A 27161-nucleotide genomic window follows, 5' to 3' on the forward strand; every position below is an offset into this window, starting at 1 on the left:
GTGCCTTATCTGCATTCAACTACAAATACACGTACTTATAGCACCACATACAACAACAAATACACACAGCAAGTGGTTAGCAGATAGTTAATATTTGCAGATTTTGTGATTAGAGCAAAGCAAGTGTCCAATGCAGGCGGAGTGCCAGCGAAAGCGGTCCGCAGTTAAAGGATAATTAAAGGATTGTATATACTTTACCGCACACCCGCCTTTGCAGCGAAGATAAGCATATATTTGAGTATATATGTACTATATATATATGTATCTATCTAAGTACATATAATCACATCTAACAAGATAAACACGTTGCACTAAACTTGCAACAAAGGCGCCATGCCCGAACAATGGACGCCTGAAAATTGCCAGATTAGTGTGTGTTTGACAGCGTTGAAATTGCAAAAAAGCATATGCACACATGTATATATATGTGTGTGTGTGTGTCTGTATGTATGTATTTATGTAAATACACCCGCGTGTAGTAAAAGGATTTGAATTAAATTCCTTGCTGGCAAATGCCTATAAGGAAATACTTACACGATTCAAAAGTATTTCGAGACTGCATGTGAGCGCATGTGTGTCTGTGTGGGTGTGTGTGAATATATATATATTTTGGAAGATTTTAATCAAACAAATTCGCAACATTGATGCTGCAGCGTCGCAGCTCAAGGGCGGGCAGCGAGCGATGCGTGGATATTGCAGTAAAGTGAAGCATTTTGTGGCAGCAACAACAACAATAAATGTTGCACATGTGTATTTAAAGGAAGAGAAAAAAAAAACGGCAAACAACAACCACAAATGAAATGAAATAAATGTGAAACTAAACTGAACTGAGATTACTTTTTCCCAAACACATACACATACATATATACATGTGTGCATATGCTTACATGTATACATTCCTATATGGATATATAAAAGCCATACAGCTGTGAGTATGCACATACATATATGTATTTAAGTATATACGCTAATATACATATATGTTAAGTTATATACATAGCTTATATATACATATATACATACATACATACAAACACTCGCTTGCATGTATATGTTGCAACGCATTTGCAAGGACATCGTGTGAGAGTCCTAGTGACCCAGTAAGCTGACGTCGCAGCAGCGCTGACAGTAGCAACAACAAAGTCTGCTACGCGAAGACCATGACAAAATAGACAACAACAACAACAACTACTTACACGAACACACACACACACACTTGGCAAGTAATAGCACTTGCAATAACAACAACAATGTCACAAAATGGGAAAAATCAGTAGTTCATTCCATTTCCATTCCACTTCATTCCGTCGAATTTGACTGAAATTCAGTTTGCCTTACCCCAAAACAACATCTTCAAATTACACTTTCAATTCAGCTCTAATACCCGCTCACAGCTCAACACCCCTCCCACCTAAGCGCCGAGCTTCATTCGTAAGTTCGTTTATCCTTTCGTGCCAAGCAGCGTTGGCGAATGAGGCTGCTACAAATTGCGTTGGTCATGTACATAATGCAACAACAACAAGAGCACAGTAGTACAACAAACAACAACTGCGGTCGCAACTGACGCATCCTGCATCCGCCCAGTTCGGTTCAGTTCCGCACATTTCAGTTGAGCAGAGTTGAGTTCAGTTGCGTTGCATTTGGGTTCGGTTCGTTTCATGCCAACAGCACTGCCACTTGCAGCATTCAAATGTACGACATCGATCAAATCTTTTCGTTTGTGCACCACCTACTTGGTTGGCTTTCTCTACATTTCGCTCCTTTTGTGCAATATATAATTTCCTTTACTCAACATCCGCACCCAATTTGATTCGCACGCCTTCTGTCGTTCATTCGCATTCGCATTCGGATACAAGCAAGCTAACGTAGAAATCCAAGTGCATACATACTTAATAATTCATATATATGTATGTATTTTATGTGTGTATGAGCATGTGTTGGACAATGTGTAATTGCCCGTTTTCACTTTTGTCATCAGCTGTGCTCGGCAACCGCATGCCCCAGCTCTCTCGTCGACTACAAACTTGACGAGGTGTTTTGCTTGTCTTTACTCTTGCTACTGCAGTGATTGTGCTTCGAACACAAGGCTCTGTTGTGAGGTCAAATGGCTTTAAACACGTCAATTAACTGTCTATCAATTTATCAATCAATATTATTGATGTGATTTGCAGCAAAACTCAATAATCTATATATGAATCGTTTGATTTAAATATATTTTCTATTGATTTTTAAATGAACATCTTTCAAAGAAAGAAAGCTCTTATAGCGAGATCCTCAATCTTAACGGCTTAATTAGTTATGGCGACGATTTCGAAGATATTCTTGAGAAAACCAGTTTAAATAAATAATCGAATTAATAAATGAAGTTAGTAAGCTTAATTATGAATCCAAAACTTTTAAGATTCACGTGGGTGTATTGGTTAAAATTCGTACTGTAGGTAGGTCTCTGTAGGATTGATTCCAGTCATTGAACAATATAAAAATATTTGTTTCTAATAGTGGTTATTCCACAGCAGACAACAGTGCATTTCTGCCCATAAAAAAACAGTTCGATCCATCACTTTCCACTTAATATCCACATTTCATTATTATTTTTATTTTATCTCTGAAAATAACCATTCCTCAGAAACTCTATATAGACCTGTATCTTGAGCGCAAATTTAGGTTTCAATTGTATGATAACCGTCTCAGTAGTTATCAGATCTATCTACTGATTTTTTTAATAAAGAGGAATGATTGAAAAGAAGTCCTGATATTTCGAGAAAAATCAATCAATTAAATTCAATTACCTGGCTCAAATATTAGTAATTACATTATCTGGCTAATGCCTATACTTTCATAGAGAATAGCTGACAGAGTGTCGCTACAAAGTCGCTATGGAACTTTCAAAATTTTTCTTTCACCATCAAAGAAGCTAACGAGCAATTGTTAATGCCTTTTTCGGTACGGAATACTTTCAGAAATATTCCAATTGGATAGTCTGAATGCTAATGAACAATTAGTTGATGACTTTTTAGACGATGGTCTCTACTCAAAACAGAGAGGCGGCGTTATGATATCCGTATAATCTTGCGAAACTTTTTTCGATATTTTCCTAACAAGATTTTACAGAAAGTCATATAACATAAAAGGTTTAATTTACCGTCTCAGCAAAAATAAACAAGATAGAAAAGCGAAGTTTATCTGCTAAAAGAATTGAATTAAGGGTAATTTCCATACATGGACTCTGTGTTATATTCATAGGAACGCAGCTCTTGCACTGTTCCAAATTTTGTTCTTGGTTTCACTTCGAAAATTGTTTTTAAACGGCATTTTTAAATAAAAAAAATCATAAAAAATCCCATGCGATTTTTGAAGTAAAATTTTATGTCATGCGATTTTATGAAAACATGCATACGTATATTAAAAATCGCTGGCAGTGATATTTTGATATAAATTCATGTATTTTATTGACACTGGAAAGAAAACATTGAGATAACATTAAGATAACATGACCTGTTAAAAAGTATGTAAATTCCATAATCTCTTTAATTTAATTTAAATAAATATATGAGGTTAGGTTTAAGTTGAAATATGTAATTTTACAATCGTAAAAGTAATTTATGAACAACAGTAACAATAATAACAATAATTGAAATACATGTAGTACTGTAATGGTAATTACCCCGGCAGTGTTACTGTTAGCTGATGTGGGGCCGGTGGTAATTGCAGCACCTTGACTGGCCGCCGCCGCTGCCGCAGCCGCCACCTGTCGTATGCTGAGGCAGTTGCATAGGGGTTTAGTGACGCCCAATGTGCACAAGGCATTGGACCACATAGTTTCACTTTTGCTAGCCACGTTTAAGCGTTAAATACACACACAGCTAATAGCCAGGTAGATACTTTACTCTTATAGAATTTAGTTAATTATTTATGTTATTTAGTGAGCAGCTTTTTCATGTATTTTTAATGTAATTTACTTAAAGTGTATTTTTTATATTTTTTATTTATTTTTGTTGCATAAACTATTTATCTATTATACTAATAGCTACATTTAGGTAGTTAACAATCTGAAGTAGTTGAGTTTAGCGCGCGCTCCGTTCTGTATGCTTATTTTTTTGTTTTGTTTTTATGTTTTTTGTTTTTATGTCCTTGCTTCTCTTAAATTCTTTTACTTTTTTTGTTTTGTTGATTAATTTTAATACTCGTTAGCGTTTTGTTTTGTTAAAATCATGCCATTTATTCATATAATATTTTTTTTTAGTTTTGTTTAAAAATATATTTATTTTTGTGTATATAAATATTTTTTATTTTTTTTTTTTATTTTTTGTTTTGAGTTTATTATATTAATAGTGATGAACCCGCTTGTGCGAACAACTTATCTTAGATTTTTAACGCTAATTATTTTTATTTTATTTTATTTTAAAAACAAACTTGATTGCCTTCAAATTTATTATTTATTATTATAATATATTTTTATAGCTTTTTTTATTGTAATTTCAAATGATTTTTTTTTTTTTGACACTGCCTTTGCATACAAAAATGAAGCAACCTGAAATTCTTCCAATCAAAAAATGCAGTTCGCTTAGATTTTATACGTTTTAAAAACCACACACTTAATTAAGTCTTTGTTGTTGTTAGAAAAATGTTAACATTAGTTATATGAATAACCATTAACGAAAAAAGCGTTTATCAAAAAAGATCGTCGTTACAAAATGCTTGTATTACAAAAGTTCACAATATTCAATTGTTGTTGTTGTTGTTGTTGTTAAAAAAGTTGTTTTTCGTTTTAAACAAATATTATCATTTCACACGAAGTTAGGCATAAAGAACTACGGAAGAGTTGTTTTGATTATTTTTTTTTATTTTTCTCATTTAATTGCTATGAAAAGTGTTTTGTTTTTTTGCTTTTCTGCTCTGCAGTAAATAATCTGAGGCCCGTTCTTGTGCGCCGTAAATGCTTATGTTTGTTTATTTTGATTTAAATGCAGTTAAAATGCAACTGTAAGTAAATGAAGATGTTATTTTTTCGACTTTTCGGGGTACCTTGTTAGGTTTAGGGTTTTACACCCAGTATATTTTAAAAGCAAGATATTAGGTCTACAACTTTGCTTCCGCCGTTTTCCAATAGATGTCTCTAGGGTCAAGAACTAGTCGATTAAATCGATTAAATCGTTTTATATCGATCTTGGACATTTGTGTCAACATTAACCCAACAAAATATTTGTAGAGATCTGTTTGCATCCCAAACTTATTCTCAACTGAAAATGTCACTTTTTGAGCCGAATTGTCGACGTTTGCGTGAATGTTTCTAGGGTCAAGCATTGGTCGATTAAATCGATTTTTTTTTTATATCAATCTTGGACATTTATGTCAACATTAACCCAACAAAATATTTGTGGAGATCTGTTTGCATCCCAAACTTATTCTCAACCGAAAATGTCACTTTTTGAGTCGAATTCTCGACATTTGCGGAAAATTTTGCTTTTCTTTTTTTAATTCCAAGAAAAGTGCGACTGAGGCTCATCGAATGCTTTCGAATACGTACGGTGAGGCTGTCTGTCCCAAGTGAAAAAAGCCTTAAATTTACAAAAAAAAACGGAAGCAAAGTTGTAGTTCAATACATGGTAACCCCAAATTATCATATTAAAATCCCATACTTGAGTGAGTGAGAGAATTAGTATAGCGCGATATTACTTTGAAATTGTTCCGAAATAATCATTATTTTATAAGTTTAAACTGGTGGCAAACCTATTCAACAATATTTTAATATTATTTCCTCTTAAGCAACGTAGCTTTGATATATATTTTAATGTTCCAATTAACTAAACAATTTTATTTAATTAAAATTTCTTGAAAAGGTGGCAACCGTATATAAAATATTGGAAACTGTATAGCTTCTTAAAGCTCTTAAATTCAATTCTATTTTGTTTCCTGTGAACTTATATTAACAATTTTATTGGTTTTAATTGTAAAATAGGTGGCAACACTCGGCCCACAACCTGATATTATATTATAAAAAAATCACTTCAAGTATAGGATTTTTAAATATTTGGCTATTAAATAAAAAAAAAATTAATAAATTTTTATCGCACCACAAATTCGTTAGTTGTTCTGTAGCAACAATTTACTTGTTTATATTAAATTTTAAGTATTATTTTTTTGCTTATCTGTTAAACCACAAAATACTTTATTAACATTTATTATTATTCCTTTATTTCAAGCTTTTTTTAGAGATCTCTTTTTAATTTATTTTATTTAAACTTTTTTTTTTGCGTGAAACCACATAAATTCTTGGTACAATGCTGTACTGTTATTTTATTTTACATACACAGACACTGGCGGTCACATCCGAAGTATTGGATTTGTGAATACAAATTTTACTTTCACTTTTTAAATTTTTTAATTTCCAAAATTTTGAAGTTTTTTATTAATTTTTTTTTAATGTTTTTTTTCAAATTTTTTTTGATATATTTTTCAAATTTTTTTTGAAATTTTTTTTTTTGAAATATTTTTTAAAATTTTTTTTGAAATTTTTTTTTAAATATTTTTTTGAAATATTTTTTGAAATATTTTTTAAAATATTTTTTTTTTTAATATTTTGTTTTTAATATTTTTTTTTTAATTATTTCATATTTATTTTTATTTTCCAACTTTTTGTTCTTTTCCTTATGCGCACATTAATTTTTATTGTTGTTGCAGCAGCTGACTAAGTGTTGTTGTTTGTTTTTGTTGTTAATTTCGTTGTGCTGTTGTTGTCACAGCTGGTTGTTGCTGCACTGTTACTTTCACTGCCGCTACAGCTGCTTGACAGCGGCTGACTTTTGCCAAATCTACAGCGTCACACCCAGTTAAAATTTCGAATTTTCGACACAATGCCGTTGCACAACGGAAATAAATTATTTTTAACTACTATATGTATTTATTGTTGTTGTTATTATTATTTTTTAATTTTATTTTCTGATTTTAATATATAACTACTTATCACACGCTCAGTACTTCGTAACGTGAGAGTGTTAGTGCTTGTTGCGGTTTGTTGTTGTTGTTGGCAGTGTATGTTTTCACGCTGTTATTTATTAAAATTTTATTTCATTTGTTTAATTTGTTGTTGTTTTTTAACTTTTTAAACTTACAACACTTCTGTGTGAAACCGTATGCGCACAATTTCTGACGTCGTAGTCTACTTTTAGGCGCAAACACAATAATTTAGTTATTTTTGGCAGTGTTTTAGCTTTTTTATATATTTATTTATGTTTTTAAACTTAACACACTATTTTGTATGATTTTAATTTTGTTTTCGTTTAATTTTCACTTCGCACATCGAATATGTGCCACTTCACAATTTTTTTTTTTTTCAATTTAAATTTTAAATGTTTTTGCTCTAATTCTGCGCTTTTCGCCCGTTTATTTTTGTAGTAATTGTTATTGTTGTTGTCATTAGCGTATATATTTTTTGGTTGTTGTTATTGTATTTTTTTTTCGAAATTATCGTTGTTGGCAGTCGTTCCGTTAGCTTGGCTTGGCAGTTGTTGTACGTTGAGTTCGCAGCTCAGCTTCGGCCTACATTCGTGTGTGATATAATCAGGGCAATGTACACAAATGCAGGCAGGCAAGGCAGTCGAACGCACACACACAATCACTCACATGCATATGACTGTAGAGTTGCTTTGGTGTGTGTATGCATACATTATTCAAATGTGTACTAGTATGTGCGCCTGTTTGTATGCAATTAAATGCTGCTGGATGGTGATGATGTTGCTGCTGCTGCTGCTTGATGCTCGGTGCGCTTTGGACATGTAACAAATTGAACACACAAATCACTGCTGACTGTCGCTCATTGTTGTTGATTTTTCGTGTGTTCGTTGATTTGTTGTTTTTTTTATTTCAATTACTACTGCAGTTGTTGTTGTTATTTGCTGCTGATTTTACAAGGTTCCGTTGCAGCTATTGTTGTTATGCCATTCAGCTGCTGGCCTTTTTATTTGCTACTACTCGTATTGTTGTTGTTGTTGTATGTTGTACTCAGCAATTATTGCAGTTGTTGTTGCAGCTGTTGTTGTTGCTGTAGTCTTCTTTGCTGTCACGTTTACATGTTAATGATTATTTGCCTTTCGTTTATTTTCACTTTGTATCTGCTAGTGTATGTGTGTGTGTACAATGGGCGATTGCTTGTTGTATGTGTGTGTGACTGTGTTTGGAAGTTTGCGCTTTTCAATTCTTTTTTCGTCCACTATTTTGGTCCTTTATGTTCGAGTGTTTATTTCAATCAGTATTTGCTCAATTGCAAATGTCTAAAGAGTGCCTAGCATGCTTTTAGGAGCACAACACATGTCACAGAAACGTTGTACAAAATGCAAACACGAAGCAAACTGCGTGCTTATATATATGGACGTGTGTTTTAGACGCTGATAAACAAGGCTACACCACCATTTTTTGCACAATTAACACTTTGCATACATTTAGGCGTTCACACCTTTTTAACCACAAATGACTTTCTTTTAATATCTTAACACTTTTGGCACATAAATACTATATTTTTCAATTACTGTTTTTTTCAATCAACAATTTCATAACTGTATTATCTTGTTCTTCTCACTATTTCTTCACTTTTTCTCAAACAGTTTTTACACAAGTTTTCCTTTTAAATTTCACTCTCAAACACTCACTTCTTCACCTGAAGCGCTTACAACCAGGCGCGATAGCGTGGCGGCAACTCTTGAAAGACCACAGCTGGTGAGACAGTCTTCTGCACGAGATTGTATTTGATGCTCGCCAATGGTGGTGTAGTATGTGGTGGCGCTGTTGTTGCACCCATAATATTGCATGTGGCATTACCGAAAGGTATCAATGTGGCAGCACCCAATGTTGTGGCATGTATAGCGGGGCCATATGAGCAGCTAGCAGCTGATCCCGTGGATGCAGATGAACTGGTCGAACTGGTAGACACTGCCGATGAGTAGGAGGCCGATGTGCTGTGACGCTTTTTCGTAACGGGCATGCTTGTAACACTCTTATTGGCATAACCGCCAGCGTCTTTGCGCTTCTCCGTGCAGAGCATACAAATGACGAACATACACATTGTCACAGAATTCTTGATTGGGCGTGTAGCCCAACAGTGCTGAGGTGTGCAGAAATTGTTATTTTTGATTATTTCTTGGTTTCAAAACTAATTTTTTTGAGGTTCAAAATTTTTTTTGGAAAATTTCGAAAATTTGTTTGAACTTAAAATTTTTTGGAATTAAACTTTTTTATTTTTTTTTTTTGAAATTTAAAAATTTGTTTTTTCAAAAAATATTTCAAAAAACTTTTATTTATAATTTTTTTTCTGAAACTTCGTTTTTTATCGTATAAACCGTTATTCACATATCTATTTCCGTCACATTCACTTTCATTTCATAGTTTTTTTTTCTGTGTTTTTGTATTTTTAAGGGTGTGTTTCGCACGACGCACACACACAGGCACGACGCGAGCACGATGCTTAAAACCCAAAATTGCATATGTTGCGTTATGTATTACATATACATACACACATGGATATACATATATATATTGATACAGGCAGATATGCGCTTGTGTGCGCAGCAGCTGTTGTTTTTGTGCGCCTTAACAATTTGTTGCGCCTAAAAGATTGCGTAACTGCACCTTCAATGCAACACTGCAATGCAATACACTGCGCTGCGCTATATGCTACACCTCCATGTGCGCTACGTTTACAGTTAGCTTAGCTGCTGCTGCTCTAGTTGGCGTCTCGTATTATTTCTAATTGCCAATGCTGTGGCCGTTTGGCTTTGTTGTGCCACTATAGCTGATGCATTTGTTGCAATTGTTCTTGCTGTTCGCGTTGTTGTTGCGCTGCTTTGTCGTCGTTGATGTATTTCCACGCTTATCTGCAGTGACAGCGTAAAACCCTGAACTTTCACTTCCAGGTTGCCATTGCTACATACATGCAGCATACATTTAGGCGCTGTCTTACTACTTTTTCGCTTTTAATTTTCTTTTCGTTGCGAACTGCAGCTCTTATACTCTGCTTCAGCACAGTTCTTAACGCCCTGCAGCTGCTGTTATACGTATATTTGGCCCGCTTCCGCTTTCTATATGAAAATTCATTTCATTCATTTAACATACTTTTGTGCGTTATTTTTCATATTGCACACCCATTTCGCACATCTGAAGCAAACTCTGGTGATTTTCTCTATCAGTGTGCATTTGCTGTGACAGCCTTCGTTGCGATAACTTTTACTTTTTCCCGAACTCCAATGTGCATTGACTGCGAACATTTTTCGCCCCATTTAAGTATTGCATATTTTAAGGCTGCACTTGCCTTGCTGCTGCTTGCACTCCTTTTTCGCTAGCTCTGGCTCGTATGCGTTCAATTTGATTTATGTGTAAATATTACTTTTATTTCCAACCAGTCGATTTGCATTCACTTGGTAGTCCTGAGTCCTGAAAATTGCCATTTCTCCATACGCGTGAGTGTATGTGTGTGTGTGTTGGTATACTGTGTCAGTCAGTAGTTGTTGTAGTTGCATGTATTTCATGTGTGGATTTTTATTGTAATTTTCTTTTTTTATTCAATTTCATTTTTCATATTTTTTTTCTTATTGGTGTGTTATAGTATTTTTTCGGTTGCGTGGAGGTGATGATGCGAGATGTTCCGTCCGACACGAATGAGTAACACAAACTGCAATCGCCAGCAGTCAGCAGGCAGGCAAGAGCAATCGTAGACAAAGTCAAAGGAAGCCAGAGCCATAGCTATAGCTGTAGTCGTACTCGTAGCCAAAAGAGCTGGAGCAAGTGTCGGAGCGTCGTCGTTTATGTTGCAGGATGCTGCAGTTGCTCCTGTCGCTGTCTTTGCTAGTTGCCAATACCATTACTATGTGCATATGTTGTTTTTGTTATTGCATTTCATGTTGTTGTAGCCATTGCTGCTGCACTCGTTTGTGCATTCGCTCAAATCGTACTCACCGATGAGGTGGCGACACTCGTGTTGCACACGAATCAAGCCAGCTGTTAGTACCACTACTGCTGCAACTCATATTCGCTCATTACCGTTTCGTAGAAAGAGAGCTGTGGCAGTTCGTCGTTGCACTGTCAGTGAAGTTGCCATATTATTATATTTTTTAGGAAAAATTATTTAAAAATTTTTAGAACTAATTTATTTATATATTTTGTAGATATTTACCACAGTAGTGAATTTCTTTGAAAAAAATATATCTAGGAAACAAACAGGTGGTCAAATAAAATCTTAGAGCTCAATTTTTTTGAGCTCCTTTTAATCAAAGGAAGAAGAAATTTTCAAAATTTAAATCGAAGTCTAATCGAACCAATTTAGGTTATTTTTCAACTCTTTAGATGAGCTTTCTCTTCACCAATAGGCTTCGAGGCAACTTACACCCTAATTCAGTTGAAGTATTCTGATTTCTTGAACTTTTTTGCGGTCGCTGAACCATCATTCATCAGCAGTTTTCACTTTCACACTCTCTTTGTCTAACAACAACAATTATACGAAAAATTAAAAAAAAACGTTGCCTACATTTTGGCGCAGCCCAAAATTTTCAAACTAACACTGATTTCACACCTAATACATAAATTAGTTAGAGGACTAATTGCCTTGAAAATTCGTCTCATTAAATACTGTTACCCCATCGTGTTTAAAGATTTTATGTTCCACCATGTATCAGACAATATCAATGGAGTTGAAGCTCATATAATGTAGAGAGTTAAGCTTTTGATTTTAGTTATATGGTCTGCGTATTTTTATTATACTAGCGCTATAATATATCATCGTATTATTTTAACAAAATTCTTAGCTAAACATTCCAATTAACGGATGGCAACATTATTTTAATACAAAACAGTTGCAACACTGGCACTGCATCCTTATGCATCGTCAACACCAACGACATCATAGTCGGGGCGGATATTCAGTTTGCACTCTGATAGACTCAACATTGCTCTTCTCCCTCCATATGCGCTGCTCTCACTCTACGTTGCTCTGCGCTGCATTTCTCTGCCATGCACTCGCACACATACACATTCGCAGTTGTTGTCAGCATCGCTTTTGCTCGGCACACAGCACAGCATTAGATTTGACCCAATTTCACTTCGGCAACTACCTCCATCGCTGCCACTGCCGCTGCTGCTGCACTGCACTCCCTCCCATCCTCCGTTCATGGTTTTGAAGGCTGTGTGAAAGTGAAGTGTGTCTCGCTATGTTCATTTGTACGCTTATGTGTTTGTATGTTTATGCTGCGCTGTTAACACACTATCATGTCGCACACACTCCTCTCTTCGCTGCCGATGCCTCATCCTTATTGAACAACTGTTAGCATCACGAATCGAAGAAAAAAGCTCGTTCGTTCGTTATTAACAATGAGTTTTTTTTTTAATTCTTCCATGTTTCTTAATTCGATTTTATTTACTTCGCATTTTACATGCTGCTGCTCATTGCTCAGGTGTCAAGCTTCCTTCCACATCTCTTTCCGCTTTGTTGTTACTTTCCTATTTTTTCATTTTATTTTTGTTTTTGCGATTTCTACTGCCGATCCGTGCTTTATTATTTTTTTTTTTTTGCTCGCTCGGTCAATCATCGTTGCCATTGCTGTTGTCGTCGTGCATTTGGGAGTGTCTGCTGGTTCTGTTCAAGTTCCAATTTTCCAACCAACCTCGAATGCCCATCAGCAGCGCGAACAACAACGACAGTCCGCGAAGCCATTGTAGTTATTCAGTTGCCATTGTCGGTTAATTTCAAAGGTTTCATTGCGCTATCTTCTTCCTCATGGGTCACGCAAAATATGGCCAAGTGCTAAGCGTCTGTACATAGTTGTTAAACATTTAAACATCGAAAGTTATCATGCAAACATATGATGGAATTCATGTACTCGCATAGTTTTAAACATCTCATCGATGTTGTTGTGTCACTGTCAAATTGGCATAATCCGCTGAGTGGCGAACTTCAAGGACACAAACATGTGCGTTCGTGAGAGTGTGTATGTGTAACTGTAACGTGCGGATTGTAGCATTATTAGTTGTTTGACCGACATTGTGTTTTTAGCAAAGATGTTTTTGATTTTTGGAACAAATTAGTTTCAGTGGAAGTTATTTGGGTTCTTTAAAACACATGGAGTCTTTGTATGACAAAAGCTCAATTCGAAGCAATATTTCTATTGTGTAGATTTTTTAAAATAAATCACTTTCTGATTTGTTATTTACGGAAAGCTTAATGCAAAATATAAACTGTTAATATAGTTGAACTTTAAAATTTAATGAGAATGATCGCAGAGAACTATGTAGTCTTCCTACTCCTTAATTTCCAAATTTCGTTTTTAATTTGAGAGCAATCTAAACTGTTAAGGATTGTGAAGACCATTTACAGTATATTTTATATCATTTATTCGATTTTTAACTAGTATTTTGGGTCCACAAATTGCACTTGCATGGTTATTTCTCTCCTACTAAGGATGTCTATTACTTTGTTTGAACCGTATGTACAGGTCGTATGAGTAATATGTTTTGATAAAATATTATTTCTCTAATTAATCATATATTAGGTTCCCTTCTGCCTTTGTGTCTTTTGAATTTCGCGGCTAAATAAAGCACTACAGAGCTCGCATCTGGAAATACTATACATCTTTGAAAATAATAATAATAATAACCGACAAAACGACGCTACGCATGATTAGTTTGGATATTGCGTTCAACGGTTATAGACGTGTAAGTAAGGAGTTCACTAACGCCGAAATTCGCGCTATTTTAAAGATTTCCTTCTTTAAAGGCAAAAACCGCAAGAGAAACGTTCGGTGTAATTAATGATGTTTTGGGGGATGGTAGAATCACTACGAACTGCGGAGGAATGGTTTCGACGATTCAGAGAGGGTGAAAATAACAACATGGATAAGCCAGCCGGCGAAAGACCTGTGACGATGAATACCGATCAAATCATGGAAAACATCGAGTTAGACCGGCATGTGGCATCACGTGACATTGCCCAGGAGATGGGAGTTAGTCACCAAACCATTTTAAACCATCTACTGAAGGCTGGACACACAGCTTGATGTTTGGGTGCCGCATGATATGACGCAAAAAACCTACTAGACCGAATCGACGCCTGCGATATGCTGCTGAAACGGAATGAACTCGACCCATTTTTGAAGCGGATGGTGACTGTCGACGAAAAATGGATCACATACCACAATATCAAACGAAAACGATCATGTTCGAAGGCTGGTGAAACGTCCCAAACAGTGGCCAAACCGGGGTTGACGGCCTGGAAGGTTTTGCTGTTTGTTTGGTTGGGATTTGAAAGGAATCATACACTATGAGTTGTTCCCATACGGCCAGACGCTTAATTCTACCATCTATTGCGAACCACTGGACCGACCAGAAGCGTCCAGAAATGGCCAACAAGAAGGGTGTAGTGTTTCACCAGGACAACGCCAGAACACACACTTCGTTGATGACTCGTCAGAAGTTACGGGAGCTCGGATGGGAGGTTTTATCGCTTCCACTATATAGCCCGGACATAGCGCCAAGTGATTACCGCCTGTTCCTGTCCATGCGAACGATAGTGTAAAGTTTAACTCAAAAGAGGCTTGTGAAAAGTGGCTGTCCGAGTTCTTCGCAAATAAGGAGGGGAGCTTCTATGAGGGGGTATTATGAAGTTGCCGTCTAGATGGAAACAGATTATCAAACTAAATAGCGCATATTTGAACTAAATCACTGTAACACTGTATAAAGCATTGAATAAAGAGCAAAAAACGGAAGGAATATTTGCCAACCTAATATGAGGAAGTAGAGAAAGCTATAGTAAACTTGTCAAAATGACATTTAAGGCATTTTCATTAAGTTTCCAAATATCAATAATGTTTCCAGAACAAACAAATGATCAAAACCGCATAAAAAGCGAAGCTAATATTACTGGAATTATACATAGAAAAACAACAATAAATAGTAAGCTATCATATCATATTTGAACGAATTTCAACTTAAATATGTATGAGAGCAGCTAGGTATTTTCGCAATACAAGAGTAATAAACTCACGAAAAATGTCACGACATACTCATAGACACTAAATTAGCATATTACATAGAGAAGCACATTTAGTTTAGTAGTCAGTTACATATGTACTTATACCATATATTACACATAACTGCAGAAAAGTTTATGGCTCAAAATAAAAAATCCCAAAAAAAGCAACGACTTAGGAAATGTAATATTAAAGAATTTAGTTTCAACTGAATTGCTGCGGCATCAAAGCACACTGACGGGCACACACAGACACGCACCCATGCAAACTGTGTTATACAAACACATATCAGTCGTACAAACTCACAGAGTTGTATGTGTTGTTGTTGTTGTAAGTTGTTGCCTTTGTTGCGAAATTCTCAACTATGAAATTATCTACCGAGATTGCCACAGCATTTATGCGAATATGACAACTAAACAGCTGAGTACAACAACAATAAATTATATGTATATATATAAACCCACAGCAGCAAGGACAATAACAACATTACCGTTTAAAGCAATAGCAACAACTGCAATGTTAACAAAAATTAAAAAACATAAAAAAAACAACAACAAACAATCCAAAATGTATGGCAACGACACAAACAAAGGAAAACTTTAGCAACAAGAAGAAATTCTCATATGAGGCAAAGTGAAAGGAATTCAAATCGTTGCTGGCGTTGCAACAACAACAACAAATACTTACAGTAAAACATCAACAGCAGAAACAGCTGTAGTAAAAGGCGAACTTGTGAGGCATCAAGCGTTCGTTGTTCACATAAACGCATACATACATACATACGTACCTCCACACACACACACACACATATTTACCACTAAGACACCGAACAAACAAACATATGTGGCATGTGACACTGCCAGCGTAGTAGTGTTTGAACGGAGAACCACTCCTCTCCCCTCACTTGGTAGAAAGGCAATGTGTATGTTGCACACGCCACATACAACGCACCACCTCCCCCCGCAGATATTTAGGTCAAAGCTAGTCAGTCACTCTCGAACTCACTGCTGTTGTCCCACAAATGCTCGACTGCATCAACGGCAGCCAACACACCCGCAAACCACATGACCGCCCCCCTCCACCGCTCGCAATCATTAAGCGCACTTACAGCACAGCTGCACAGACAATGCAACGGTGCATAAAGAGAGTGGTGTCGCGAAGATTTCATTGGCAAAAGACACTGAAGAGCATGAAAGGCACAAGCAGAATGAATGCAGGCGCTGAGTGTGCTTTGTTCAAATCCACTCACACGCGCACAACCCGCAAGACGACACAGCGAGGCTTGTCTGTCATATTTGAACACGCACTACACATACTCACATATATATTATATCATTAACGACTGCCCCAGTCACTGTCAGGCTGTTAATGCGCGCAGCAGCAGCAGCATCAGTGTAACTGTAAATTATCACAACATTTGCCTTACAGTTGCAGCAGCAGCAGCTGAAGGCTAACGCAGATAAGTTCACATCACAAGACTTCTGTGTGGAAAGTAATGCGCGACAGCTTAATGCTGGCAACTAAAGCGATGCACATCAGCTGAACCCGAATCTCTACTCAGGCACTCACAGCGTGCGATTGCTCAATTGTCATTCACGGTGCAACTGCGCGCAGTTATTTAGCGCTGAAAGTCATAAATCAACATCGCACAAATGTTATTCAACCATTGTTAACAGCAAATGCTGTTCGGCTAACATTACTGTTAGTCATTTCTGAGTTTAACAGCGCAATGTTGCATTTGCTGTTATTGTAATGTACTGTAGAGGTAGTGGTATCAAGTCTAAACCGTTTTAAAATTAAAAGTGACGTATTGTAATTCTCCAAGTAAATATTATGTACTGAAAGTAACGTAACTTAACATAATATGAGTTAACATAACGTAACTTAACATAACATATGTATGTAACTCAATACAACAAAATTTAAAATAGCATAGCTTAACATAATTTTACTTAACCTTTACTTAACGTAACTTAACATAACATTATTTAACATAACATAATTAAACATAGCAAAACTTAACAAAACATAACTTAACATAATTTTAGTTAACGTAACGTAACATAACTTAACATAGCATAATTTAACAAACCACAACTTGTATGTATGTATGTGATTTGCGTTACAACCGTTTAGCCGGTTATAGCCGAATCGACGATAGTGCGCCACCTCTCTCTCTCCTTCGCAGTCCGGCGCCAGTTGGAGATCCCAACTGTAACCAGGTCGCTCTCCACCTGGTCCCTCCAACGGAGTGGAGGCCTTCCCCTTCCTCGGCTTCCTCCGGCGGGTACTGCATCGAACACTTTCAGGGCTGGAGTGTTTTCGTCCTTTCGGACAACATGACCTAGCCAGCGTAGCCGCTGTCTTTTTATTCGCTAAACTATGTCAATGTCGTCGTATAAATCGTACAGCTCATCGTTCCATCGTCTGCGGTATTCGCCGTTGCCAATGTTCTGAGGTCCATAAATCTTGCGCAAAATTTTCCTCTCGAAAACTCCTAGTGTCGTCTCATCTGATGTTGACATCGTCCAAGCTTCTGCACCATAAAGCAGGACGGGAATGATAAGCGACTTGTAGAGTTTGATTTTGGTTCGTCGAGAGAGGACTTTACTGTTCAATTGCCTACTCAGTCCAAAGTAGCACCTGTTGGCAAGAGTTATTCTGCGCTGGATTTCTAGGCTGACATTGTTCGTGTTGTTGATGCTGGTTCCCAGGTATACGAAATTATCTACGACCTCGAAGTTATGACTGTCAACAGTGACGTGGGAGCCAAGACGCGAATGCGCCGACTGTTTGCTTGATGACAGGAGATATTTCGTCTTGTCCTCATTCACCTCCAGACCCATTCGCTTCGCCTCCTTATCCATGCGGGAAAAAGCAGAACAAACAGCGCCGTTGTTGCTTCCGATGATATCAATATCATCGGCGTACGCCAGGAGCTGTACACTCTTGTAGAAGATTGTTCCTTCTCGGTTTAGCTCTGCAGCTCTTATAATTTTTTCCAGCATCAGGTTAAAGAAGTCGCACGATAGTGAGTCACCTTATCTGAAACCTCGTTTGGTATCGAACGGCTCGGAGAGGTCCTTCCCAATCATGACGGAGCTTTTGGTGTTGCTCAACGTCAACTTACACAGCCGTATTAGTTTTGCGGGGATTCCAAATTCAGACATCGCGGCGTAAAGGCAACTCCTTTTCGTGCTGTCGAAAGCAGCTTTAAAATCGACAAAAAGGTTGTGTGTGTCGATCCTCTTTTCACGGGTCTTCTCCAAAATTTGGCGCATGGTGAATATCTGGTCAGTTGTCGATTTTCCAGGTCTAAAGCCACACTGATAAGGTCCAATCAGTTTGTTGACGGTGGGCTTTAGTCTTTCACACAGTACGCTCGATAGAACCTTGTATGCGATATTTAGGAGGCTGATCCCACGGTAATTGGCGCAGATTGTGGGATCTCCCTTTTTATGGATTGGGCAGAGTACACTGAGATTCCAATCGTCAGGCATGCTTTCTTCCGACCATATTCTGCAAAGAAGCTGATGCATGCACCTTATCAGCTCTTCGCCGCCGTATTTGAATAGTTCTGCCGGTAATCTATCGACCCCCGCCGCTTTGTTGTTCTTCAAGCGGGTAATTGCTATTCGAATTTCTTCATGGTTGGGTAATGGAACATCTGTTCCATCGTCATCGATTGGGGGATCGGGTTCGCCATCTCCTGGTGTTGTACTCTCACTGCCATTCAGCAGGTCGGAGAAGTGTTCCCTCTATAATCCCAGTATGCCCTGGACATCGGTTACCAGATTACCACCTTGGTCTCTACATGAGGATGCTCCGGTCTTGAAACCTTCCCATTCCCTCTGTCTGCCAGCTTCTCAAGCTCTTCGTACTCACGCATTTCGGCCTCTTTCTTTTTTGTCTGCAAATGCGTCTCGCTTCCCTCTTCAGCTCTCGGTATCTATCCCATCCCGCATGTGTTGTGGTCGGTCAAAGCACAACTTAGCATAACATTGTTTAACAAACCATAACTTAACATACATATCTTAACACAACATAACTTGGATAACACAACAGAGTTTAACTTAACATAATTAAACAAAACATAACTTAACGTAAAGTAGTTAATGCAATCCCACTTAACGTAGCACAACCGCCGTTGACTTAGAGAATTTAAATGTTAGATATTGTTTCAGAAGTAGTGTATAATTATACTTCTGGTGCAAAATTGGATCTACAGAGTTATATTCCTAAAACCTCATCCCAGTAATATTCCAGAATGTAATATTCCTAAAACCTACGCTCTAAATACTGTTCAAATACTATTTTGTTTAATTTTTCAATGCGTTATTTGAACCAAAATTTGTATGTAAAACAAATCACCCTTTATATGTATTAAAGCATTCATATCGAACCCACTCCTTTTTTACAATATTTATATCCACGATATTTATGTTTATGTTTTGAAAACAGAAATTTATTCAAATTACAATGATGTCGCGCATATTTTCGATTGTTAAAAAAAAATCAAACAAATTTGCAAATATTTTCCATTAAAATATGCATTAACATAACCGACTCGTGTCTACATATTTATGAGACTTGGGAATTTCCAAACGATCCCATATTTTGACCACAAATATTTCTTCTTGAAATACTAAAAATAACTACGGTCAATCCCATTTGAATTTGAATTGGTATGCTAATTACAACTCGCCTGTGATAAGTACAAGAGATCGTAAAATCTGTGAACTTGTTATTTTATAATATCTTTGAAATATTTTCGTCTTCACATTTTCACATTCTTTTTATTATCGCATTTCTTAAACTTGTTATCTAAGTGGCGCCGATCAATTAGTATTCCATAGCAAAACATATCATCCGCTTGCCGGCTTAGCCGAAATCAATTTGCCGGCTTTCAGACAAACATGCCGGTTAAAGCTGGTTTCTAGCAAAGAAAACATTTCTTAAATAGAATCAAAACAAGTTTATCATTGTTTAGCTAATCTTTAAAGATAATAAAGACGAGCAATGGAATATAATGGGACTGTAGAACAACTAATAACATCGTAAAATTTAGATTCCAAAAATAAAGTCGGGATTGGGTTAGGTTAGGTTGAAGAAAAGATATTTATTTTATTATTTATGCTAAACTAGTTTCATAAAAATTATGAAATTAATAAAAATTGAAAATTATGAGGTAAATCGTAATATAAATTTTTGGCAACAGAAACCTGTTAAACATTTATCTTTTTTTTTAATAAAAATTCATTGAACTATTCAGTCAAACAATAATATGAAATAGTATCTCTGCAATTCGAGATTTATATAAAAATATAAAAAAAAAATTCTTGCCATAATAATATACGTAATCGAAGATTCTTCGATCGAATATTTACGTACGACTGCTTCCAAGAGTGGTCCTCAAGGATTGAGCACTAAAAAATATGTACTCTCACAACATGTTCCCAACTCAAGATCAAGAGACCACTTTTTATAAAAAAAACTAGAAAGTATTCAATTTAAGTCATTCGCTGTCATAATTTTGAATTTACAACTTTACTCGCGCCGTTTTCCAATAGATGTCTCTAGGGTCAAGCACTGGTCGATTAAATCGATATTGGACATTTGTGTCAACATTAACCCAACAAAATATTTGTAGAGATCTCCTTGCATCCCAAACTTATTCTCAACTGAAAATGTCACTTTTTGAGCCGAATTCTCGACATTTGCGGGAAATTTTGCTTTCCTTTTTTAATTCCAAGAAAAGTGCGGCTGAGGTTCATCGACATTTGAAACCGTTTTTATACAAAAAAAAACTTAAATTTACAAAAAAACGGCGGAAGCAAAGTTGTAGACCTAATAGGAGATCTGGAAAAAATCGGCCTTGAAAACCACACTTTGAATACACATCCATCCACTAACATTTTATAGGATAAAATTTGTTAATCTACATATTTGAATAATCATCAAGGACATGTTTGCATAATCTGTAAGATAGAACTAGATCAAATAGGGGCTAAGGGATCGACACTGAAAGTATTTCAAACGATACTAGTTAATGGCAAAAGAAAAATACAGACAATCCTTCGGTGCTAAAAGAACTCATTTCACCCATTGCTTCTGATGAAAAAATGTCTTCGGGAAGTCAGAACTTCGATATTTGTATAGTCTATGAATAAAACCATATTTGGCTTTGAAAGTTATACATATAGAAATTGCAAATAATACAATCCCACACTTACCTCTCTGGCCATTACGACATGCCTCAACAGAGCCGCCCACGATATCGAGGGTCTGTGTTATCTGCCATCTGGTAACGCCGCGCTGCCACACTGCCACCGCCACCACTGTACGCATTAAAACACGAGCTTCACTCAAATGCAATGTGGTGTAGATTTCTCGCCGCGTTCTCAACAATTTTATGCATTAATAATATTTTTTTTTTTTTCGAAATTCTAATTCTCCACCGATTATTGCTTCTCTTTTTTTGTGCGTTGATTGTTGACTGCTGCAGTGTGTTTCAAAAGCAATATTTCGTTACACTCAATGCTCCGTTGTTGATAATTGTTTTATTGCTTCTAAATTTATTGATTTACATGAATGAATTAAATTTATTTTTTTTTATATTTTGGTTTAATTATTTGTGCAATGATTTCACTGGGAAGACGATGTGTTTGTTGTTATTATGGTTTTAAGTTTTTTCGAAGATGTATTAGTGCATATAGTGATTTTATTTACTTTCTTACTGCTCTTTTCTACACACTGTTCGTTTAATGTCATTGTTTTATTGTGTTATTTTTGTTGCTGTAATTGAAAGGGATTTTGTAATTTCTTGTTAATAATTTGTTTACTCAAAGTAAAGCTTTTTTAATATTATAAAATATGAATTTTTTCAATGATTTACGAATTTCGATTTAGAAAGAGAGTTAAAATTTGAAAAAATTCATTTATAAATTTTAATAAAAATGTGATTCTCAAAAAGGACTGTGTGACTCCAAAAAAACTTTTTAGATTAAGATTTTACAATAAATTATTCTTGTTGCACTTTTAGCTTAATTTACTTCGACATGTGACCAATTCAGAATAATTTTGAAGTGTTTTCCTCTCATTTTGCTTTAAATAAATGGTCTTATTGGTTTCATAGAGCACTCAAGATCATAGGTTCAGCAGCAAAAGGCTCTTTATAGTCCATTAAACCCATTTTCAATTTTCTAAATAATTCTTTACTACTAATTTAGACTGCGAAGCTTGATAAGTGATGTACGACGCCTTGAAGTATGCAATGATTTCTTATATGTACCTTACAAACTTGACAGTTAGATATGTTTCAGGGTAAATTATAATCAAAAATATTTTAATCAAACTAATTTTCCATTGAATTAATTTTCCTTTTTGCTGAGAGAAAGCAACAATCTTTTGATAGTAAAATTTAAAATTATAAATTAAAAAAAAATATATAAATTTAATTTCAAATATCTGTCCATTTCATAAATTTAAACATCAACCAGTTGTGTTATTTTTCCTTCAAACATCTTTTATTGTGTTCTCTCTCTTAACTAGACATTTATTCAACATTTCCACACGCACTTAAATTCATCCACATTAGTTCCACAACCACCAGTGCCACTTCACCAGCTACAAACAAATTTCATTCATGCTGTTACTCGAATTCCTTTTTTTTACACTACACTTTCTACTGGCATTTCTTTGCTCCACGCTCATATTTGTGTGAGTATTTCATTACACAAATGTTTCGCATCCACTTCGCCTATCATCCTATTTCGTTGCTTTACGCTTTCCATTATTAACGCCCAATCTTACGGCGTAATGCTACACACCTACACATCATTTAGCAGCTCTCTACTATACCTGTGCTCCCTCTCTCTCTCGCACACTCTCGCTACTTTTCGGTACAATCTCACACTATTTTGCGCTTCCTCACTATCTTTAGTCCTTTACTGATTTGACGTTTATGTTTTCATCTCATTCGTTAACTTTGTAGCGTTTGAGTGTCTGTGTAATCCATCTTGAAGTTGGCTGCTCTTCTTCTATTACACAAATTTTTAGCTATTCCACTATACGCTCCTTTTTAATAGCACGCACTCTTTGTCCTTTTGCTTCCTCCCTTTTGTGCATGAATTTCGCAAAATCTACGAAAAATTTCTCTACTACACTGACATCCGTTACTTGCTCTCCCCGCCACTTACTGCCTCACTGAGCTTATGGAAGTCCAGTGAAACAGCATCTGTATGTGTGTATGTGTGTGTATTTGCATGGATATCCACATGTATTTTTGTATGCTCTCATGTATGTTTGTCCCGTGTGTGTATTGTAGGCATATTTACATCTGTTTTCCTGGAAAAAATCAGCACAGCCACTGCTAGCGACGGCGGCGTCGGCAGCAGCTCTAGCAGTGAGCGGATTTCACATATAACGGTACATTTTATTTATTCATATTTGACCTTTTTCTCTTTTAACAGTTACTAATTGAAGGAAAATATTTATCTAAGTTAAACTGAAGGCCACTAACGTAATGTAGGCACATACGCACATACACACACATTCGTAGGCATATGTCAATACATGCATGCGGCCTGGTCAAAGCGCAGCGCTCATTAGCTTAGCAGCGTGTAGTAGTGGTACTCACAACATCAGCGCACACATTGTTATTGATATAGTACTTTAAATTTAACGAGAATACTTAGCAACGCACAGAACAATGAAGATGAAACTGTAGTGGATTTTGCGAAAAACGGCGGACTTTGCATGTGTTTGCTATTATTTTTACCGTTACAAATAACGGTATATTCAAACCAATTTATCCTATAAGTTGATAATTTATTTGACTTATCTACGATCCACTACTGAAGGTCACTCATCCGCCATGGATTACAACTTATATAGAAGCAATCAGACAAGCCAATATATTTGAATGATTTCTAACCTTAGTTATGGGATGATTATTGGGAACACATATTTATTCTAAGGAGGCATATCTAAAGCTGAGTTTCGATTCCGATTTTTTCATAGAAAAATATACTGTTGATCTTTTCCAGCAATATTCCAGAGTGGCGAATCGAACAAACAAATGTCTTAATCAAACGGAAAAAGAATAGCAGTTATACCACTTTAATAAGGTATCTACAGACTATATAAGGAAAGCCAGAGTACTAATCAAGCAGACAAGTGCTCCAATAATATTTTCATCTAAAGATGGCTTTATAGTCCCCCTAAGCACTAATATTATTTTTATGTTTAACTAATCCCTTCTAAACATTTGAGTTCCTTGTGAGGCGGTGCTAACGCCTTTAGACAATTAGATGATTGTTTAAGGATTTGTCTCTAGAGAGTTAGATTGTTTTTTAAAAGTTCTCAATCCTATTCAAGATACCTATTGAACAGCCTGTTTACTTATCATTCACAAATCCATAGTAAAAGCGTTCAGGGTTTGTCGTAATTTTAAAAATCCATTTTAAATTTTAACTTAATTTTTGGGATCGTAGTTATCGTGGTAAAAAAGCACGGAATTCTGTATACCAAATTACATATTTAAGATGTTTTTTGTCTTGATACTTGAACCTATACCTCTCAGAATGCTTTAATTCTGCAAAAACTGAATTGGTTTCGGAGATCGTATCAAGAAAAATTGAAAGTTTCCCAATAATATATTATATATTAATTCAATAGTTGCTCCTTGGCGTGTCTATTGAAGCTAGATGAGGTCTCTACAAATGTTATGCCGCAACAAAACAGCTGATGGAATTATTAAATGTATTATCATACAAAAAATGAAACAAGGGGTCCGCCTAGCATACATACGAGCGTAGAATATTTAAAAAAGTTATTCTAAAATTTTAGAGTTCGAATTTCAGTTATTTTTAGACATTAAGAGAACTTTTTCAGTTAAAGAAAAAGAAAGGTGACACTTTGAAATTAATAAATCTCGATACAAATCTACACATCTACTTCCGTTTTGAAATCACTTCAATATAGTTGTCAATTATCGCTTGTGATTATAACATTAAAATAACACCGTTAATCGACTAAAAAGACAATAATTACAGCCGAGACACGTTCGAGTGCATTACACCCTGTTTCTGCGCAAAAAAAGGGGTAGGGCAACTAATCACGTTCTGATGGTCTGCGATATGTGTACAAGTGAGCGGCGGTGTGGGAGGGCGGTGTGTGTGTGTGTGTGTAATGAGGAGGTGAGACGGCGTGGGAGGGGTGTATGATGTATTGTAAGCTCGCTCGCTCAGCAATATGTGAAACAATGGGTCAATAAACACTTTAGCCACTCAATGGACCGCAACGGAGAATAAATAACACGACAATCGCTACTTATGAGCGAAGGTTATGCGTTTTTTATTTCACTCAACTAATAACCAATAATGAGTAGTAGAAGGGTTTCAGTAGATAACTAAAGAATTGATCAAGATTAAGAGCGCTGATTTGATATTGAAATTAGTAGCTGGGAACGCGGCAGTAATGAAGAAGCGGCGAGTGTATGCTTAGTAGAATTACAGTTGTGTGAGTTTTTTATTTAAAAATTGTTATTTTTCGCATAAATATTCCACAGCCTCCGCTTGTAGCTACAATTTGTAAGAGCGCACATAAGCAATGCTACACGACCACCGTGTGTCTAGGTGCGCGTATGCGGCAGCTGACGCGCCGCTGCCGACGTCTAACCTTTTTCTTTCCGTAGTGCATACGTTAAAGATAGAATTTTGTTGTTGTTGTTTTTGTGTATAAATTTCATTTCACATCACATGCATACATTGCTTTCTCATTTATTATTATTATTATTATTTTTTTTTTTTTTCAAAACTAAAAACTTTTCATTCACTTGCAATTTACCAATTGTGGATTTTTTACGAAAATCTGCTCGTACTCGCTTGGCTGGGGCGCAAACACCACGCGTTCCGTCAATAGATTTTTCTACGCTCCGAATTCCGATAAAATTTTCTCACACACAGATTTCAGCTCGCACACACACACGGACACACATACAAGCGCGCGCGCACAGCCAACTCCACTTTGGACACTTTTTACACTGCGTTTGCTTGGCTGCCGCAGCCGCTGTCGCTGTCACAGTCACTAACGCAGTCGACGTTGCTGTTGCCACTGCGTGCTGACATGTGTGTAATTGCTTTGTGGATGTCGTTGCCGGCGTTGACGTCTGCGTTGGCGTTAACGCGCGCGTCACTGCTGCCAATTGTCGTCGATTTCGACTGCAGCCAAAGGCGTAAAACGAAATTCATCGTCGCGTTCGCATCGCGTTTCCGAAATACAAAATCGACACACACCAACCAACCAAAAAATAAACGTCACACGCACACACATACACAGTGAATGGAGGATTTTTTCTTTCGTATAGATTTTACTGAATTTCCTTATTGATTTTTATGCGCTGCGCTTAACCGCTTTCCACACAAACTTTTCAATTACACTTTGACTTTGAGTATATGCATCGTGGCTGGCTGGAGTTTAATCAATTTTAACGTGGAAACTATTCACGATTTTCAAGCAAAAAACACCCTTCGCGCTGCGCCGTGATGAAAAATTTACTTTTCCATCTGCGTATGGACCAACACAGACACAGCCGCAAAACTGGCAGCAAGCAGGCAAACAGGCAGGCAGCAAGGCAGGCCGTGGTTAGTTGTTAGTTAGGCCGTTAAGCCAGCTATCCAGCCTCCATGTACCGGAGCGGATCGCATGCCAAAGCACAGGCACGATAAGCGAGCGCGGCAGTATGTGAGAGTGCGCCCCAAAGAGAGAGAGTGAGAGCGCGAAAGAAATGGATGCTGCGCGCTCTCCCCGAAGGTATTGTGAAAAATAGTGGGAAATTTCTAGGGCGGTAGGTCTCAAAGTGTGGGTGGGCGCGCACATAACATGCAACCTCACTCCCGCCTCAAGCCACATTCACACACCAACAACCACCCACCAACGCTAAATGTCATATCATACAAAAAAATAAAATAAAATAGCGGTTTACGCGTCGTCAAAGCAGTTCGTTTACTTTTTCGAACATTTCAAATATGCACGTCACAGGCAAATGTGGGGACTGGTATTCCTTTCTATGTTCCGGTATTTCATTCGATTTTTTTTTGATTTCGCATTAGCATTTCTCGAACTAATTTTGTATACGAAATTGTAGAAAAAAAT

The 27161-nt window shown here is 36.5% G+C and overlaps 1 protein-coding gene across 2 annotated transcripts in view; it reads right to left on the reverse strand.

Moving 5' to 3' along the window:
* Nucleotides 1–26914, reverse strand: part of LOC105211634 (uncharacterized) — a 32379-nt gene extending 5465 nt beyond the window's left edge. Inside the window, exons 1-2 of one of the 2 annotated variants that reach the window (XM_011183163.3) lie at nt 25854–26914; nt 21239–21800 (exon numbers count right to left, since the gene is read on the reverse strand). In XM_011183163.3, coding sequence (XP_011181465.1) covers nt 21239–21250 — 12 coding nt within the window. In that variant the 5' untranslated portion in view covers nt 21251–21800; nt 25854–26914. Of the gene's footprint in view, nt 1–3664; nt 3979–21238; nt 21801–25853 lie in introns of those variants that run through there. The other variant, XM_029039907.2, reaches the window with a different exon arrangement.
* Between the last annotated feature and the right edge of the window lie 247 nt (nt 26915–27161).

Source organism: Zeugodacus cucurbitae, chromosome 6, assembly GCF_028554725.1.
Source record: "Zeugodacus cucurbitae isolate PBARC_wt_2022May chromosome 6, idZeuCucr1.2, whole genome shotgun sequence".
Lineage (NCBI taxonomy): Eukaryota > Metazoa > Arthropoda > Insecta > Diptera > Tephritidae > Zeugodacus > Zeugodacus cucurbitae.